Source organism: Mustela erminea, chromosome 1 (genome assembly GCF_009829155.1).
Source record: "Mustela erminea isolate mMusErm1 chromosome 1, mMusErm1.Pri, whole genome shotgun sequence".
NCBI classification, from domain to species: Eukaryota; Metazoa; Chordata; class Mammalia; order Carnivora; family Mustelidae; genus Mustela; species Mustela erminea.
Window position 1 is genome coordinate 30,699,812 of NC_045614.1, and position 18,839 is coordinate 30,718,650.

General features: G+C 42.0%; 1 protein-coding gene across 23 annotated transcripts in view; it reads right to left on the reverse strand.

Annotated features, from left to right (window-relative positions):
- CADPS (calcium dependent secretion activator) overlaps positions 1–18,839 on the reverse strand; it is a 468,270-nt gene that overhangs the window by 40,004 nt on the left and 409,427 nt on the right. For all 23 annotated transcript variants that reach the window (XM_032324202.1, XM_032324183.1, XM_032324129.1 and 20 more), the window contains one exon: positions 6,371–6,403. In XM_032324202.1, the coding sequence (XP_032180093.1) occupies positions 6,371–6,403 (33 nt within the window). The remainder of the gene's footprint in view (positions 1–6,370; positions 6,404–18,839) is intronic.

The window sequence follows — 18,839 nt, forward strand, 5'->3', positions numbered from 1 at the left end:
TTTTTCCTGGCATATATACTATAATGGATAAATTGTCACTGAATAACCCAGAGACATTCTCTGGCTTTTCTTTGGATTGAAATCCCCATTTAAGAATACCCAAACATACTCTGTCTTCCACTGTCTGTCCTTAATATAACATTGGAAAGGTGACAGCCTTCCTCGATCTTCTTTTCCTCTTTAAAAAATTGAGAAAATGCTAAGTAAAGAAATTATATTTCGGTGTACACTCCCTCCTACCGAAGCCACATTTTGGGTGGTGGCGGGGGGTGGTGGGAGAAATACTTTAACCTGAGCATGTAGTGAATATTTCCTAATCGGTTTACTCAGAGGAGATGTTCAACCATTTATTTGTCTTTGCTTCTCAGTGCAGCCTTAGGGTCCAAAAATTTTAATAAGTGGGAGGTGGGGAGGAAGAAGGAGGATTTGATTTTTAAATAAATTAGATTTTCTGGAAAGGTAAGCAGGTGGTTCATCCAGAGTTAGTAAATAATCTACTGTAAGAAAATAGTAATAATAAAAAAAGGGACTCGGAACGCACACTGCTTGAGATGTCGTAATCAAAGTTATCTCCAAAGAAACCTATTAAAACACTGTAATATGGGTCATCAGGAGAGCTGCCACAAACCCCTTAAATTTCCACAGTAGACATGTATGTTTGCTAATAACTAAACAAGATTAGTTTTCATTACTGTGATTTACCTTAGATCACAAAGTATCATTTCTCTACAAGACGTGACTGTCAGGCACTGCAAATTGAAGTTAGTTAACACTTCTGTGTAATTTCCAGGGTGAAAATGAGGAAGGTTTGGAAACAGTAGGACTGTATTTTTTTTTTTTTTTTTTTTGGTGATACAAAGCAAACAATTATCAAGGAAAGGGCCAATGCTTGGCCCCTGGGATGCTAGTAACATTTCTTAACACCTGCTGAAACAATGACAAGGTATTAATTTGAAAAACAATGAGGACAATCCAAAGCCACAGTAGTCAACTGTTACACTTTCAAGCAATTTTCAGCGAATGGATTGAGCAGGTTCTGTGATGGTCCTATAATTGTTACAGCTTTATGATACGAAACAATAGAGGTTCTCCAATGAGATGTAAGTGATAGATCTCAGTTCTAAACTGGCCCATCACGCCTTCTCTCCCTTGGAGCCGCACATCAAAGGGCATTCTCAGCAGGGATGGGGACCCCTACCTGGGTGGACTTGAGAAACTTATTAGTACTGTTTCCATTTCTTCCCTGGTGATTCTTGAGGCAGATATGGCCTTTTCCTGGACATACGCAGCCATTTTAGAGCTAAGATTCAAAGCTCAATTCAGTAGACCTATCAGTATCTTGCAATGTTAGGAACCTACAGTAACGGTTATATTCACCACCCCTCTTTCCACAAAATTTACTGTCATTGAAGGGGCATTTAAGTTTTAAAAACTTATTTTAAAATGTCAGTGTGGTTCATCTCACCTATGTAGTTAAAAATTTTCATGGTTTGCTACCATTTGACTCTGTTTTATTTTTCTTCATCATGCATATCAATATCTGACATTGTACTATGTATTTGCTTATTTGTCTGTCTTCTCATTAGAACATGACTCCATGAATATAAGGGTTCTACTTTATCTATTTTCTAGTGTATCCTTAGCATGCGGAATGAGGCATGGCACACAGTAGGTGCTCAATAAATATGTGCTGAATGCACAAACCCATGAATGAATAAGCCCATTTCCCCACCTCTTTTTTGTAAGCTCTTCAGTCACACTATGTGAATTTTTATTAGATTCCCCCACCAACTGGAACTTGCAAATATATAACTTAAATTTCTCCTGGGTCCAATGGATTAATAATGGCTCTCCAACTTACTTACCTTCAGGGGTTGTTATGACCATCAGTTAAAATAATGTATGTCAAAATGCCTCAAAAGCCATAAATTTGCTATACAAACATGAGCCACTATGATTCCCCTCCCCACCCTGCCCCACAATATTATATGACTTCATAGCCTTACCTATCTCTGGAAGCTACTTTGGAACCAAGAAGAAGAAAGGGGCTTCAGAGAAACCAACATCAAATAAAGAAGACAAAGTCCCTGCATGCCAACATATGTGATTTTCTCATAATAAAGTCCCTAGGCCTCCTCTCACAACCTTCTTCCTTTCTCTCCAGCTTTACAACCAGATCTGACAAGTTTGTTCTCCCTCTGTTGGTGGACCAGGAAGGCGGAAGAGGGTAATTGTTTGAAACACAGGAGTGAGTTGATAACAGTGATATCACTTTTCCTGATGCCCTGAGCAAACAACAGCCCCAGCCCCTAGATTCCTCAACCACTGGGGGCTGGGACTCTCAAGGGCAAAGGCAAGCTGTCCCAATTCCTCTGTGGGTACAGGGTCACTAGGTGACTATTGGAGAAAGCCAGAGTCACTGCGGTGATCCTCTGTCATTGAGGAAAGGTCCAAACAAAATGGTGAAAATACAAACTATTCCCAGACAAACAAGCTAACATACATTTATAGATGGGAAATATTCTCAGCAAACAGCTGATGTTATTAGCTACATTAGCTTTATACCATATTGCTCTCTGAACACAGTGGGGGGAAAAACTCTAGGTGATGACGTTTAGTACCTCACACTGTTTATTTTAAATGTGGCTTCCGCAGGCTGAAGGGATAGGATGTGGATTTTAGCAAATATACAACACAAAGCAAGAAGTCTCTGTATAGTTAACTCCATCCACGTGTGGTGGATGAGAAACCACTCTGTGGTTTAGGACAAATAGAATAATCCTAGCTTGCCCCTACCAGGTACTTCTGAGCTTGAAAACAAATTTACATTTTCAGTCACCTAAGCAAGCCCTAATTAGAAATGCAAATCTGCTATGTATGCCAGAGGGTTAAATATTACCTCTAAGACAAAGAGATAGGCTTTGGGGATTATGCAGCGTTTTGAATGACTGGTAACAGCACTTCTTTCCAGTAGTGTGGATAATTAAGAGACAAATCTCCAATGTAACTAACTACTAGTCCTCACAAGGAACTGACCTAATAAGCCGTGTGCCAAAAACCTCCCAAGGCAACACAGATGAACTTATAGACTGCAGAGCCAGAAACAACTCAGGAGATGATTTTATCCATGGTTGTTAAACATGGCTGCCAATGAAAAGGACCTGGGGAGTTTTAAACAATACTCACTCAGACCCCACACCCCAGAGATTGTTTTAATTTGGCAAACAACCTAGCACTAATACTCGTCAAAGCTCCCCAGGTGTTTCCAAGATGTAGCCAAGGTCCAAAGTCACTGAAATTAGTCCCTTGGTTCCCAAACTTGCGCTACAGATCAGCTCTTTAGAAAAAGATTTCCAAGCTACCACTGCCCCCCCTCCCCCACTCCCCGCCCCCGAACTACTGCACTAGAATCTCTGGACACTAGGGGCTGGAAATCTCTATTCAAAAAGGACAAAAACAAACACAAATTTAGAAACAAAAACCAAAAAAACAAGTACTAATGCTCCCCATTCTGGTGTGAGGACCACTGATTTAAGAGCTGGTGTGCGGGGACGCTGGCTCTTCAAAACAGAGAACAGAAACAATGAAACAGAACAAAACAACAAACCTTGATGTGTAGCCCCTGCCAATTTCCAGGGTGTAAATATTCCCTCCATGGTGGAGTGAGAGCTAATGCTACACTAGAGAGTTTCCATCGTCAGACTGCCGGCACTTAAATCCTCAATCTCTGACTTACTAGCCAGGTGATCTTGAGCATGCTGTTAACCTTCCTATGCCTCAATTTCTTCACCTGTGAAGCTGGTACTACCCGCCCCACCCCCATGTAGTTGTTTTGAGAAGTCAATGATTACTATTATTTAGGATAAAGTAAACAATAGACATACAGTGTATTACATACTATTATTTTCTATAAAATTGCTTATTTACTAAAACACAATATTCTCACTATAATACTACTGGTATAAAAATACATGTTAGCTTAATTTTAAATTTAACCTTTGTCCTTAGCCATAATGATTGGTGAAATCATGGGTTTGATGTACTAACCACATTTTTTCTAATACTCACTAGATAACTACTCAGTTATCCTAAGAAAGATGTTTGTGTACTAAAATCATCTTGCAGATGGCATCGTGTTTAAGGGGAATTGTTTAACTCTCAGCTCTGCCACTTACCAACCGTGGGACCCTGAGCAAGTTAACAACGCTGTGCCTCCATTTTCTCATCTTTAAAGTGAGGCTGTTGTAGAAATTAAATGTAACATGCTTAGAATAGCACTTAGCATGCAGTGAATCCTTTATAGGATTTGGTTGCAATTGCGATTATGATTATTGTACCATATATCAAACTGGTAAATATACCACATATTGGAACAAGCCTCATCATTTTTTTCTGTCTCCCTAGAGGTTGTAAACTCTGCTGATGCATTTTTGTTCCCTTTCCTGTAGAGGTACAGTCCATTTTTTTCCCCTTACAATAAATCTAAAACTGGTGAGTAGGAATGAGGTCGTACCACACAAAATTGCTGATATTTGATTTTTTTTGATGTCCCCCAAATAAGTGGACCTCCCCAATAATTTCAGTTGATAGTAATGATTGCCAGATCAAGTTTCTCCATCTATTTGGGTCTTGCCTACTGGGCATCTGTTCAGACCTCGTTGGTGAGCTCTCCCCTCCACTTGGAGGTCTACAGAAAACGACTTCAGCCACCAGACCCTTGGGTTGGGAGCCTGGAATTTCAATTTCTGTTACTGCTGAAGACTAGTACAGGACAGGGCTACCATCAGCAAAGTCATCCTCCCTCCCTACTCCCAGCTGTGCAATACAGTGTGGGCTCCCCCTTCCCCCACTCATGGGCCCCCTATTGCTAAATGTCTAGTGAGGGTCAGGTATGGTGCTGAGAGTCCCATATACACATGTCATTTCATCTGTACAGCAAACCCGTGACTTGGATATTATTACCTCTATTTTAAGGATGGAGAAACATGCCCAGAGAATTTGAGTAGTTTGCTCCCTGTGAGCTGAAAGTTCATACTTTGGGGCTTGGGAAAAGAAATTACTTAATGCCTCTCCTTGCTGCAGTTATATGAGAGTTTTTTCTCTTCTCCATTATAAAGACTATCTACATGAAGGAGTCTGAGGTCCCTCGATGAGAAGTATTATATAAATTCAAAGCATAATTATTGATTGTACATTCTTTCATTAAACAAACAAAATATATGCTAATGCTAAATTCACTCCAATTTTCCATTTTGCCATCCTTTGAGAAATAAGCCAATAAACCATTACACACTTAGCTTCCTGGGGAAATGAATTTAAATGTTAATATAAATCCTTTTAGAAAAAAACAAATTTTAACAAATAAGTATTTGAACAAGGAGGGTACTTAACCACGTTCAGAATGAGAAACGTTCAGTTCAAGACCCTTGGTGGCTGTTGAGATAAGCTCTCTAAATTTAATATTTTATAATAGACTCACACCTCTTTTGTTAGAAATGGAGAAACAGAATCATTTTCTTTTCCCCTTTATTGGAATATATTTAAATCTCTCCAATTTTATTTTGCTAATAGGCAGGGCAAAGTCTGTCTATAAATGTATCCTGACTTATCACAGGTAATCCCACACTCCAGCATTCATGTGTAGTACTTAACCTCAATTTAAATGTAAATTTTGGGCAACCACAAGTGATTTATCTGTGAACTTTGAGAGCTCTCTTCATTAATGAGGTCTGCACTAATTATAAGCAGTTTTGTAAGGTTTCCTTAAAACAATTGCAGAACTGACCCCAAAATGAACAAATTCAGAATTTATTTGTTTAAAAAAAAATACTGGCAACCTTGTGCAAATTTCTAGCTCCCAGCTATTCCCAAGGTGTGCATGCAGAGGAGAGGTGGGCAGGATGATAACAGAATGACTGTATCAGAAAAACCAAGGAAAATGAAATTAAAGGCAACAGGGTTTACCCTCAAATAGTATCTTTCTTCTTGATGAAAGAAACCATACTCTCTCCTCATCTGAAAAAAGTTTTACCATGAAATCCTTTTTTTTTTTTTAATTTAAGATTTATTTATTTATTTATTTATTTATAGACAGAGATCACAAGCAGGCAGAGAGGCAGGCAGAGAGAGAGGAGGAAAAAGGCTTCCTGCTGAGCAAATAGCCCGATGTGGGACTCCATCCCAGGACTCCGGGATCCTGACCTGAGCCGAAGGCAGAGGCTTAACCCACTGAGCCACCCAGGTGCCCTACCGTGAAATATTCTTCACTTCTCTCTTTCTGGTGATTCAAGTCAGCAACTAATGAAAACAGTGCCATTAAATTTCTCATGAAAGCAAAAATCCCCCACAAAAACAATTTTCGAATACTCACAGGTACATCCACATATTTGGAAGCGGCCTTTACCTACGGAGGAAAGAGAGGGCAGGAGTAAGGCTGGTGTTCATGCTTCATGGTCCACAGCTCTGGGCTGTGTGTCATCATCAGTTAAACAGTAGGCTGGCCACTCGGAGCTGACCAAGAAACATAGAAAGATACTAAAAACAAAATGTGATAGTTATTTTCTTCCCCAAGCCATAGCCACTGCTTTGGATAGAAAGAGAGAAAAGAGAGGGAGAGAGAAAGGGAAGAAAGGAAGGAAAGAAAAGAAAAGAGAGAAAGAAGAGAAGGAAAAGAAAGAAAATGAGCAAATATTTACTGATTGGGATCCCGTGGCTGGTGCGGGAGTTTTGTATTTTTTCTGTCCTTTAAAAAGGAGAAAAGTGACTCTGGTTAAACCCAAACTGATTAGTAGAGGCTTGCTAGTATGGAAAAGCAACTAAGGCTGCTTTGGCTTCTTGTACCTAGTGTCTTTTTGTCATTTGGTCACAAGATTGTCCTAATGGAATCTTTGGGTTTCAGCAAAGCATCTGCAAGGGGAGAGGATGTGGTGAATGGGTGTCTTTCACCCAGAGGGTGATAGGTATCTGTGGAGGGGTTGGGAGGGTACCAGGGCCTTTTAAAGCCCAGCCCCTGCTATCGTGCCTTCTGGTTTGCTTTTTAAAAAGATTTTATTTATTTATTTGAAAGAGAGAGAGAGAGAGCATGCATGAGCAGGTGGAAGGGTGAGGGAGAAGTGGACTCCCCGCTGAGCAGGGAGCCTGACATAGGGCTTGGTCCCAGGACCCTGAGACCATGACCTGAGTTGAAGACAGAAGCTTAAGTGACTGAGCCACCCAGGTGCCCCTGTTTCCTGGTTTTAAATACTAAAAACCTCAGATGAAAAGTGCAGAAAGTAGTTATGAAATTTATTTTCAGGTTTTGGGGAAAGAGTGTCATGTTTGAGAGTATGGGGTTCGATGTCAGATCTGGGTTCCAATCCAAGCTCTATGACTTACAGGCTGTGTGACCTTGGCTAAGCTACTTCAGCATTCTGAGTCTCAGTTATCTCATCAGCAAAATGCAGCCACTAGTAGATACCTATTTCAGCTGGGTCATCTGAAGGTTAGTGCACACAAAGTTCTAGAACAGCGTAGGCACCGACCAAATGGCTGCTAAGACCATCAATTCATAAGCAAATGTGGGAGGGCTCTGTGTGCTGGGCTACATCAATGAAGAGCTGGCTTTGAGGAATAACACCTATGGGAGTATGTCTGCTCTTCTTTGTCTCCTAAGAAAGGATCTAGGGGAGCATTTCCCCTTATTGCTCTTTTTTTCCAAAGCTACTTTTCACAATACCAACTCCCAAGTAAGAGAAACCAGTGAACCAATGGTGGGGATTGGAGGGCGCAAGAGCCTGGGATTAAGCATCCAAAATTCTGTTAAGTGGCAGAACTAGTTGACCCTCAAGTCCATCAGGTTCCATAGCTTTGGTTTCTAGAATAGGGTGTAATTTTGGGTACTTCACAGGTCTGAGGCCTGACCTAGTGAAAAAAAGCATATGAGAAAGTGCTTCATAAACTTTAAAAGGCTGACCACACATATCGCATAATTAATTATTGAGAGGGCAATGCATCCAAACATCTGGAATCATCACCAGCACCCAAGATAATTCCTAGATTCTCCTGTTATAGATTCTCTTAGACCCCTCCACTTTTTCTTTGCAACACTGATTGTAACTGTAATTCAGTAATTTTGTACAATGTCTGTATCCCACAGAATGTCATGTCTTGCTCACAGCTGTCTCCCCAGCTGTGTACAAATATCATATTTGGTACCTGGCTTAAAAAGGGCACCCAGGAAAAATGGGCAGAAGGAAGGCAGTAGAGAAAGAAAGTGACCAGTGATGGCTTCAGGGTGGTTGAAAATTAAGCAAGGGAATGGCCAGATTGAGAAGCCATTCATGAGTCAATGGGAAAGCCGACATTCTGAAAGTTGACCTCTTGCAAAGGCTGGTGGGCAAAAGGAGAAGGCCCACATTGGGCCATTAAAGGGATATCAGGAAAGCTTTCCAGATTTCACACAATTAACATTTCTACTAAATGAGTCCCAACACCAAATTTTTCCTGTCCATTCCAGATGCAGAATTTAGTTTGGGCAAGAAGGTGGCTTTCCATTCTTTCAAGTCTCCCTCACTTACAATATCTAACATTTATACAATGTTTTTTGCTTTGCAAAGCACATTCATTACAGTTTCTTCTTGAAGCCACCCAGCAAAATGGGGGCTATGAAGCATATCTATTTACAAATGAGAACACTAAAACCCACAGCATTTAAGAATTCATTTGCTCATGAGCTAGGCCAGAAGGCAGAGAAGGCAGGACTCAAATGTGGTCTCCTGAGCTCCTATTTTTCCTTTGGGACTCCTGACCTCCTCCCTCATGGCAGAAATGTATAAGAGGAATTCAAACATCAGTGATTGTTGGGGCAGGTGCTGGTAAAATAATTCTTCTCGACTAGAAACTGCCTCCTTGTTCTGTGGAGTCAGTGCTTGGCAGTTGGTAAGAGTTTTGCTACAGCTGAAATGATCAACCTTTAAACACGCCTACTCTCCATTTACCACTAACATGCAGTTTCAATTCAGAGAATGACACCAGTCAAGTTCTATTCCTTTCAAGGCAGTTTGGGAAGATCAGGCAAGCTCTATGTCATGAATGAAAAACCACACACTTGACTACATCCAGCAGCCTTCTGTTTCTCACCGGATAACTGCAGACTTGTATTCTCTCTTAGTGATTTTCCTCCCATCCCATAGTAACAGGGAAAAATAGCTCGGAGTGAATTGTGGTCCCACTTTTGTTTAGAAAAATGTGGTGTATCACTTTTGGTTCTGGCCACTGAACTTTATGGAGATTGATGATGAGGTTATAGGAGCGTCTTCTTAAAAGGAAAATGACAACAGAGAGATCTTGCCTAGAAAATGAAATGTTCGTTTGGTATTAATTAAGGAGATTCCATGTGGAAAGACTGAACTTTTTCATGGTGATTCTAGATCATGGAATCAGGATGGATGAGTTGAATGAAGGGCCCCACGAGAAGGTTCAAACAGCTCTCTCAGTCCATCCAGGCACTGGTCATCTCTGATGGTTGAGGAGCTCAAGCAGGAGCTCTGTGGAGAGCTCTGGATGTGAGCCTTCTCTGGGGTGACAATGCTTCATCTTCTGACTCTAGTCTCCTTAAGAGGTGAGAAGCTTCCATCAGTTCTGTCTTTTGAGAATAGACGTTGAGATATAGCAGAGTGAATAAATTTGCAAAGCCAGCATCAGAACTCTGGTTCCTGAACTCATTCCTGCCTACCGTCAACTGTGCTGCCTTTAAATATCACATTTATTTTCAGTATCCATAGGATATGTTTTTGCCAGCTATATTCTCAGAGGAAGGACCAGATCCTCCCAACCCATGAGGGCTTCAGAATTATTGCCAAGGGTCAGAAAAATTCAAGTGCACGACAGACACTGTCTTTAGATCAAATCAGTAACAGGCCCTATGGTCTACACTGGATGCTTTTCTATTATATGTAGATGTTATTTTAATGAATAAAACACCCATTTCTTTAAAGGTACTAACTATATTACAGAATTTTGTCATTATGTATGTTTTCCCATCAGTGCTCTCAGAAGTGTGTGTGCATGCACGTGTGTGCTAGTTTCTTTTCTTTTTTTAACTTTAAATGAAATCCTCCTAGTGAAGTGGCTAAGATGAGCTCCGCATTGGTGGGATTAGAAGTCTGGCTTTGCCATTTTCTAGCTTGGTGACTTTGAACAGGTTACTGAACCTCTCTGAGCCTCCTCTGCAGATGGGATGATCATAATCTTACTCAAAGGGATACTGCAAGGACTGAATGAGATAACCCATCTAACTGTATAGGACAGTGCTGGCACAGGGTAAAAGCTGCTTAAGGGAACTTTACCTCATGGTTACTGGAAATACTGGCTTATTGGTGTAAATGAAGTACATGCTCCTTGTCCTGGTGATGGTGGTGACAGTTTCACCCTTCATCTCTAGTGCATGGGCAATTTCTTGCCATAAAAAGGATGCTAGAATCTCCCGAGGTTACCAACAGGTATCTGATTCTTAGTCTGGTATACTTTCTGCCAATTCACTGAACATCTTGTAGACTAGAGACTCACCCTCAAAACCTTGAGGCAGATGGCAAAGGTCTGTTCACTAACTCAGGATGGCTGAGTTTAGGCCTGAGCAAGTGGGCATTTCCCCAAGCCAGGGCTCTCAGTTATAGTCAACAATCACATACCTCCTGCTCTCTGGGACCAAGCCATGTGCTCTGGGGTGCTCTGGGGAGAGGGAGGGGTTTGCCTCAGATACCTGGTTTGGCACCTTTTCTAAGTAGGCACTCAGCTACCCTAAGGAAAAGGCAAGAACTGTGACTTCATCCATATGTCATTTCCTGAAATCCTTGCATTCTGACCATCCCGCTGATAGGACAAAGAATACCCTTTCTCTAGCAGCATCCATGGGTACTGGCCCCCCCTGCCCCTGACCTCCAGAAAGTCCCAGAAAGACTTTCCCAGTTCTGGGAAAAGGGGTCAGAAAAGGAGACAGAAGGTAGGAAAGCCTGAGGGAAACCAAGGATGATGGGAGGGAAGACAAAGTGTCAGCTAACAACTTGTTCATGTTCTCACATGCTTGAAGCAAAGAACACTTATTATGTACGAGGCAGCACTTCGGGGGCTGTAGAGGAAGGCATTTGCTCCACGACTCCCGGCCCCTTTCTTCCATGATGTCTAAGTGTACAATCTCTCCAAACACAGAATGAGTCATGTCCATCCACAACTAGTAACTATAAGTAACATTTCTGAGTGTTTATGTCTTGCCAGGCAATGAGTCAGGAATACTGCATTTGTTATATTTAATCCTCATAACCACCTATTAATTATTCCATTTTATAGTTGAAGAAACCGAGGCTCAAAGAGATGAAGAGACTTGGCTTAAAGTTATGCAGCTAAGAAGTCAAAGCTTTGGACCTCCCATCCCCTAAGCTGCTTATTATTCAGTTAAAAACAAACAAGTAAATAGAAGCCACTTTTACTGACCAGTCATATGTAACTCTTGTTCTGTGTGTGTGTGTGTGTGTGTGTGTGTGTGTGTGTGCGCGTGTGTAGACACAACCTCAGATGGCTTCTCCGGGAAAAATGTATGAGGGATTTGAATAATTGTCTGCAATGACTCAGTCGGGGCAGAACGTCCAAAACGGTTTCTCTGGCCTGAATGTCTCAGCTAATTACCTCGACCCTCCACCTGACTTAGTGTATGTAGACAGGCTTAATGGTTTCTCTATTGAGCTCTTCCATTATTTTTCAGGTGCCCAAGGTAATCTTTTCATTGAACACTCACCATCCTGGGATTTTCACAATGCTGATGACTAAGGGATTTTCTTCTGCCTGGTCCTAATAAGGGGACCTGAGTTAATCATTGTGTAGCTTTGATAGGAAGCACGGTGGGGGCTTAAACCACTTCTCTTGCTTCATTAGGGGAAAAAGCAACCCAGGTGCAGACCACGAGGACCTCAGGGTTTGATACTATTAAATCAATGCACAGACAAAAAAAAAAAAAAAAAGAAAGAAAGAAAGAAAAAAAGAAAAAGTGGATTAGGCCCTTTTGCAAACAGAAATCTAGTGGGTAAGACTCAAAGATGGAAGAAAAAAGAATTCTGAACAGATACCACTGCCTTAGTGACTATCTGAGCTCTCTTTTCTCACCACGGTCGCTTAAGAAAACATCAGCCAAGGAAGTGTTTTATTCTCCACACAAGCTAAAGCCACCCCAGTTTGTTTGACTTCATCAGAGCTTGGAGCTGATTTCTCCGCTACTGCCTAGAAACGACCAGCCACGCTGCTACTTCATGGGGCTAGCAACATTTACTTCAGCGTTTGGCTTTTGAGATTTCAGTTGCGAAGATCATTTTGCTATTTTGTGCCTTTCTCCATTTTTCTAACCCAGGCGATCACAGAGATCTGGATTACTACTACTATTGTTTTGCAAGCTGAGGCAGTTCAGCATGTAAAAATGTTATGTAGGACCGCCACCAGGCACAAAATAATTATTTCTCAGGGCACCTGGGTGGCTCAGTTGGTTGAGGGTTGGACTCTTGGTTTTGGCTCAGGTCATTATCTCGTGGCTCGTGGGATGAGCCCCACTATGGGCTCTGAGCTCAGTGGGGGAGTCCGCTTGAGATTCCCTCTGCCCCTCTCACCAATGCTCAAATAAATAAATCTTTAAAAACAATCATCTCTCTTATGTTGAATTTTATTATCTATTACCATCCTCGTGTCTATGAAAAGTAAGAACTGGGACACCTGGGTGGCTCGGTCGGTTGAGCGTCTGCCTTCGGCTCAGGTCATGACCCCAGGGTCCTGGGATCGAGTGCCACATTGGGGTCCTTGCTCAGCCGGGAGCCTGCTTCTCCCTCTGCCTGCTGCTCCCCCTGCTTGTGCTCATTCCCTCAATCTCTCTGACAAATAAATAAATAAACTCTCTAAAAAAGGAAAACAAAACAGAAAAGTAAGAACTCTCTCTCTCCTCAGTGCCTACACTTCCTGATACATAGCAGGGGCTCAGTACAAATCTGTTGACAGAATGAACTTCTGGGCATGGCACTCTTTACTTAGTACCCAGGATGGAGGTTTCTAGCATTTTCTTGTAGTTGGTTTTTAAGTTACAGCAGCCTTAAAAAGACACTGAAAAAAAGTGTGGGCAAAAGGAACTGGTATTTGTTACTCTGTGGGAAGGGCTGAAAGGGTCTCTTGTTCTCAGGCAGCATGGGCAATACAGTGCAGGGGTAAGAGTGAGGGGAGGTGGAGGGACGAGTTCGACACTGAGGCTAGCATCTAGTTCTATCACCTTCCTATTGTGGGCCAGTGAATTAACTTCTCTAAACATTAGCTTCCCCATTTGAAAATAGTGACAATAATAACTCCTCAAAAGGCGGTTGTATGAATTATTAATTTAAAAAAGGATAGTTTTTCAAAGTGTTTAATATGTGCAGGGCACTATTCTAAGCATTTGATTTCTATTGATTCCTTTAGTGCAGGTTAAGGATTAAACAAGTTAATGTATATTAAAAACCTTTGCACAGGGCCTGGGATGTAAGTACATGTTCAATAAATGTTGGCTATTAATTTTACGTTCTCTTTTCCTGCCACCTGCAAAGGGGCTGATTTTTTTTTTTTTTAAAGATTTTTTATTTATTTATTTGACAGACAGAGATGACAAGTAGGCAGAGAGGCAGAGAGAGAGGAGGAAGCAGGCTCCCTGCTGAGCAGAGAGCCTGATGCGGGACTCGATCCCGGGACCCCGAGACCATGACCCGAGCCGAAGGCAGCGGCTTAACCCACTGAGCCACCCAGGCGAAAGGGGCTGATTTGAATGGTCGGGTTCCAGGGCACCGGGTGGGTTGTCTCCTGGCTAGCTGGGTATCTGTACACCAAAGTGCTTCAGGTGACAGGGTGTGACCGACCCTGCAGTAAGAAGCCAGGCTATCTTCTTTTCTTTGCTGGCTCTGAGCCTGGACTCTCTTTTATTCTATTTCTGTCTCTAGTGCTCTGCACTGGAATATGGACCCAGGGCCCAGGTCCCAATGTGGTAACCTATTTCCAAAGAAGCTTGTCATCAGTGATTTTGCTCCCTGTATGGGCGAGCCACTCCCCCATGGAAAAGTGGAGTCTATTCCTCTGTCCACCTTGAGTCTGGGCCAGCCTATGACTGCTCTGATTCACAGAACATGAAGGAGATGATGCCATGCCAGTTTCAAGCCAAGTCTTGAGAAGGGCTGGCAGCTTCCATTCCTTACCCTTGCAAACCCTTGGTGGTATATGTGGGAGTGCCCTGAGACTACCACACTGTCAGAAGCCCATGCCACAAGGAAAAGATCAGTAGGAGGAGACTCCATATAGGTAGAAAGAAGCCACATGAAGACATATTAGATTATCAGCCAGCCCAGCACAGCCACCTGGTGATGTGGCCCAGAGAATGACCCCTGTCAGAGCCACACACATCAAAGAATCTCCTCGCTGAGCTCGTCCTGGATTCCTGACCCTCAAAATTGTGAGCAAAACAAAATGACTCTTTTAGGCCACCAATTCTGCCATAGTTTGTTATGCAGCAATGGACAGCCAGAACTTATTAAGGTGTTCCCTTACCTCATATTCCCCTACCTTTATTCATTGCCTGTATTACCCTGGGAGGAGCTGCTGGACAGGATTTGGGTATTCCTGGGTTTCCTGGCTATAAAAACATTAGTGACTGGCCTGATTTTCACCTGATCCTCAATGATCTTTATTGAGCACATCTGTATGGGGCACTGTACTGGCACCTTATGTATAATTAGCTCAGTTAGTCATCACTGTAGAGCCTGGGAAGGCTCATTTCACCCTCCCTGCTTCAAAGAAGAATGCTGAGACTCAGCAAGGTTAAGCACTTCTCAAGAGGTCAACCAGTAACTGGTAGAACTGGAGTATAATCCCAATTCTGGCTATAGAGTGCAGAGTCCTTTCATCACACCAAGATGTTGATGTTCTGAAAGGGATGTGTCTTTCTAAAACCACTTCTGACCTACTGATGGCCTGGGATCTGGGAAAAGGAAAGCATGCTTTGTGGAAGGTGTAGAAGCCTTGGGTCACACAGATCTTGGTTTGATTATGCTCCATCACTTAATGGAGTGATGAACCTTGGGAATGACCTTGGGAAAAATTATTCAACCTTCCACAGCTTCTATAGCCTGATCTGCAAAATGAGGATAACAACTATCATCTTCAGAGGGTTCTTCTGAGGTCAAACAGCTTAACATCTTGTCAAGTGCTCAACACAATGCCTGGTACACAGTAAGAGCTCAATAATCATTAGCTATTATTACTAGTGTTTAATTCACTTGTGGTTAGCTGAGAGTTGACTGTGCCAAGTGTGTTCCTCTCCATATCTTATAGACTAGACAAAGGTTGGCAGACTGGATTATGGGCTAAACCCAACCTGTTGTTTTTGTATGGCCTATGAGCTAAGAAAGGTTTGCACATCTTTAAGTGGTTGAAAGAAAATCAAAAGAAGAATAAATGTTTCCTGACATGTGAAAATTATAGTAAGTTAACATTTCAATGTCCATAAATAAAGTTTTAATTGGAATACAGCCACACCCACTCATTTACTTCGTGTTGCTAGCTGCTTTCGCTACAAGGGCAGAGGCTGAGAGACTGTGTGGCCTGGGAAGTCAAAAATATTTACTCTCTCGTCCTTTCCTGTGGTTTTCTGACCTCTGGACTAGAACATGGTTAAGTGAGAGGCCACGGTGGGGGTACGGAAAAGAATGAAAAAACTATGCCTAATCTTCATTTGCCCATTGATTAGTTGATTAATCTCAGCTACCTGTCTAGCCTCAGGTCCTTATTTATTATAACAGGGTGCCAGACTGAGTGTTTTCTCTTGATGCCTTCCAGAATTAAAAAAAAAAGTCTGTGAATTTCAGATGGTGTACAAGGCAGGTTAGATTTGAGAAGAATGTGGAATAGAAGCACTACCCACACCTTGAAAAAGTTATAAACACTCTGGTACTAAAACAAGAGGCTCATTAATATTTTAGTACTCATAAGAGCTCTGGACATGAGGCTTCAGGAAAAACATTGAAACAGGGAAAAGGAAAAGCATTTGAGATAAATAAAGACCATTCCCACAGGTACCAGACAGCATAGCATTGCTCTGCGGGTAGACCTGGCAAAGAGATAAAACGGTTACAATAGGCAACATGTGCTGAGTCTCTACCCTGTGCCAGGCACTATTTTCTGTGTTGTTCATGAACCATCCAATTTAATATTCCCAGCACCCTCTAGTTGCAGCCCTCTTCCTCTGCACCTCTCTGGGCTGTGGGGAGGATTCACAAAGATAATCCGCATTAAGGGGAGGAATAAAAAGACGCGGCAAAGGACCTGTGAGCCGCTGTACTGCTGTTGCTGGAATGAGCAGGCCAAAGGAACAACCTTCCCATGACCTGGGAGCGAGCCCTTCTGTGACCTTGCCTTGAGTCCCTACATTTGCCTATATCCTTCCACAGCTTCCAGTTTTCATTCCCTTTTTTTGCGACTGAAAGGGATTTGGCAGGCTTTACATCTAAATGCATATAGCTCCGTGATAAACATCATTCAGGCCAGGAACATGGGAGAAGCTGTACCTACACCATTGATCAGCGAATTGGAAATAGCTGAAAAAAGATGTAGGAGTTTCCAAAGGGGAGCAGAGGCAGGAGAAAGAAGTGGTTCAGAGCACAGACTGCGCAGTTGGATCTCATGGGACCAAATTCTAGCTCTACCACTTACTAGATGAGTTCCTTGACTTTTCCATGCCTCATATTCTTTACCTATCAAATGGGAATACTACTACTCTTCATAGAATTATTGGGTTATTAACTGAGTTGGCAGGTCAGTTCTCAGGGCATGGTAAGTAAGAGTTATGTGTCTGCTATTATCACTATTTTTGCTGAAAAAGGTTGTTCTCTGTAATCAGACTTGTATATTAAGCTTGGTCCAGCCCTGCATTATCTAATAGCTCCATGTGGCTATTTACACTTAAATGAATGAAAACAAAATATAACTAAAAATTCAAATTTTCAGGTCTAACTAGCTACACTTCAAGTACTTATGAGCCACATGTGGCCCATGGCTGCTGTGTCCAACAGTTTGGCTACAGAATACTTCACCGCTGCAGGAAATTCTAGTGGACAGTGCTGGTAGCCCGAAGAGACATTCATAAATACAGGGACCTACACTTTAAAATGTTAAGAATGAAGAGGTGTGTCATCCAATTCCCATGTTAGAACAAGAGAGCAATTGGAGGAGGAAGCAGGAGAAGGAAAAGGGCATCAGTGCCAACAGCTTCATCATGTGTAAAACAAGAGTTCAAGGTGGGTGGGTATAATTTAAAGTAATCAAGATGCCAAGAGAGGAATGACAATACTGATACAACCATAACAGGAAGAAGTATAAAACGGGAAAGAAGTGAAAGATGGTGAAGTGAGCTAAAGCTCCATCTATTACTGTAAGGAGTCAAGAAATCTCTAAGATCAGTAAATCAAGAAATAGCAATGTAAGAATAGTACTTGGGGTTATGGTGATAAAAACAAAATTGTTTCAAGGATCCCTTCTGGGGTCAGAGATTGAGGGTAGAAAGGGGCAGGCCAGAGAACTGTTGTTTCTTTAAAAAAAATTATTATTAAGAGTGTCTGTACTATTTCATTTTTAACCCTATATATATTTCTTTTATTAAGAAATACTGAAAAAAAAAACCTGAGTGGTAGAATTTTCAACATTTTAGTGAAGAAAGGCACTTTGCAGGAGGAATGTGTCTACTCCAGAGTAACTTCTTCAAGGTTTTTGGTTGATTGGGAACATGATTCTGAGATACGTCTTCTACAAAGGCAAAAGCAAAACCTAGCAAACCCTCCCCCCACTCCATCCGTAATCTGGATGCTCTATGTGCATCTTGGGAAGATGAATACATTGTTAGTGCCAACTGAGGGACTGACTGCCTAGGGGAGACAGAATGTACCAGTGGGTGGATGTACTGGGACTCTGTGTGCGGGTGAGCAGTTGAGCAAACCTCAGTGGCTCCTGTTTGGGGCCAAGTGACAATTACAGGGAAAGCCCCTTACAACACTCCTGGAGGACTGGAGAGAACCACAACCCTTGAAGTGTACCTGCAATCACAGAGAGCAGGATGAATTCCCCAGGTCTGCCACCCAGGGGCTGAAACGTCTTCTTTGCTGGCTGAAGATCAAGAGTGTTTCTGGTCAATTATGGAGTGCTGTGCACACACAGGCACCACGTAAATGTTACAGAGAGGACATACGTCGTGAGACCATCTTCCCTTCCTTTCCTTTCTCAAAGGGCTGGAGTATATAGATGCTGTTTTTGCAGATGTGGGAACTGTGACACCAAAAATGTTTTATGAGAGGCTCACCAGGTGGCCACGGCTCAGAAAAATGATCGACCGGCTTTCTAAATCTGGAGCACATTTGAAAGAAAAGACTTAAACACTGAAATGTTTAAAAATAAGGTTTCCCTCAGTTGCTTATAAATAGAACCAATGTTGGAAAAGTTTTCAGATAATAGAATGTGAATATTGGAGTCCAAGTCTGGACTCTCCTGCCATCTCATATACTGGCTCTGTGATTTTGGGAAAAACAATTGTTTATTTTTCACATGGACAACACAGAAATATCAGATACCTGCTATGTATAGTCATACACAAAACTATGGACGCATTTACCATTGACTGAATGCCCAGCTGACACCATCTTATCTGATACTTCTAACAACTTGTCCTCTCATTTTATAACTGAAGGAAGTGTGTCTCAGAGTAGTTAAATTGCTTTCCTCAGGGAACACAGCTCAGAGCTAGGATTTGAACCCAAGCAGGCCTAACTTCA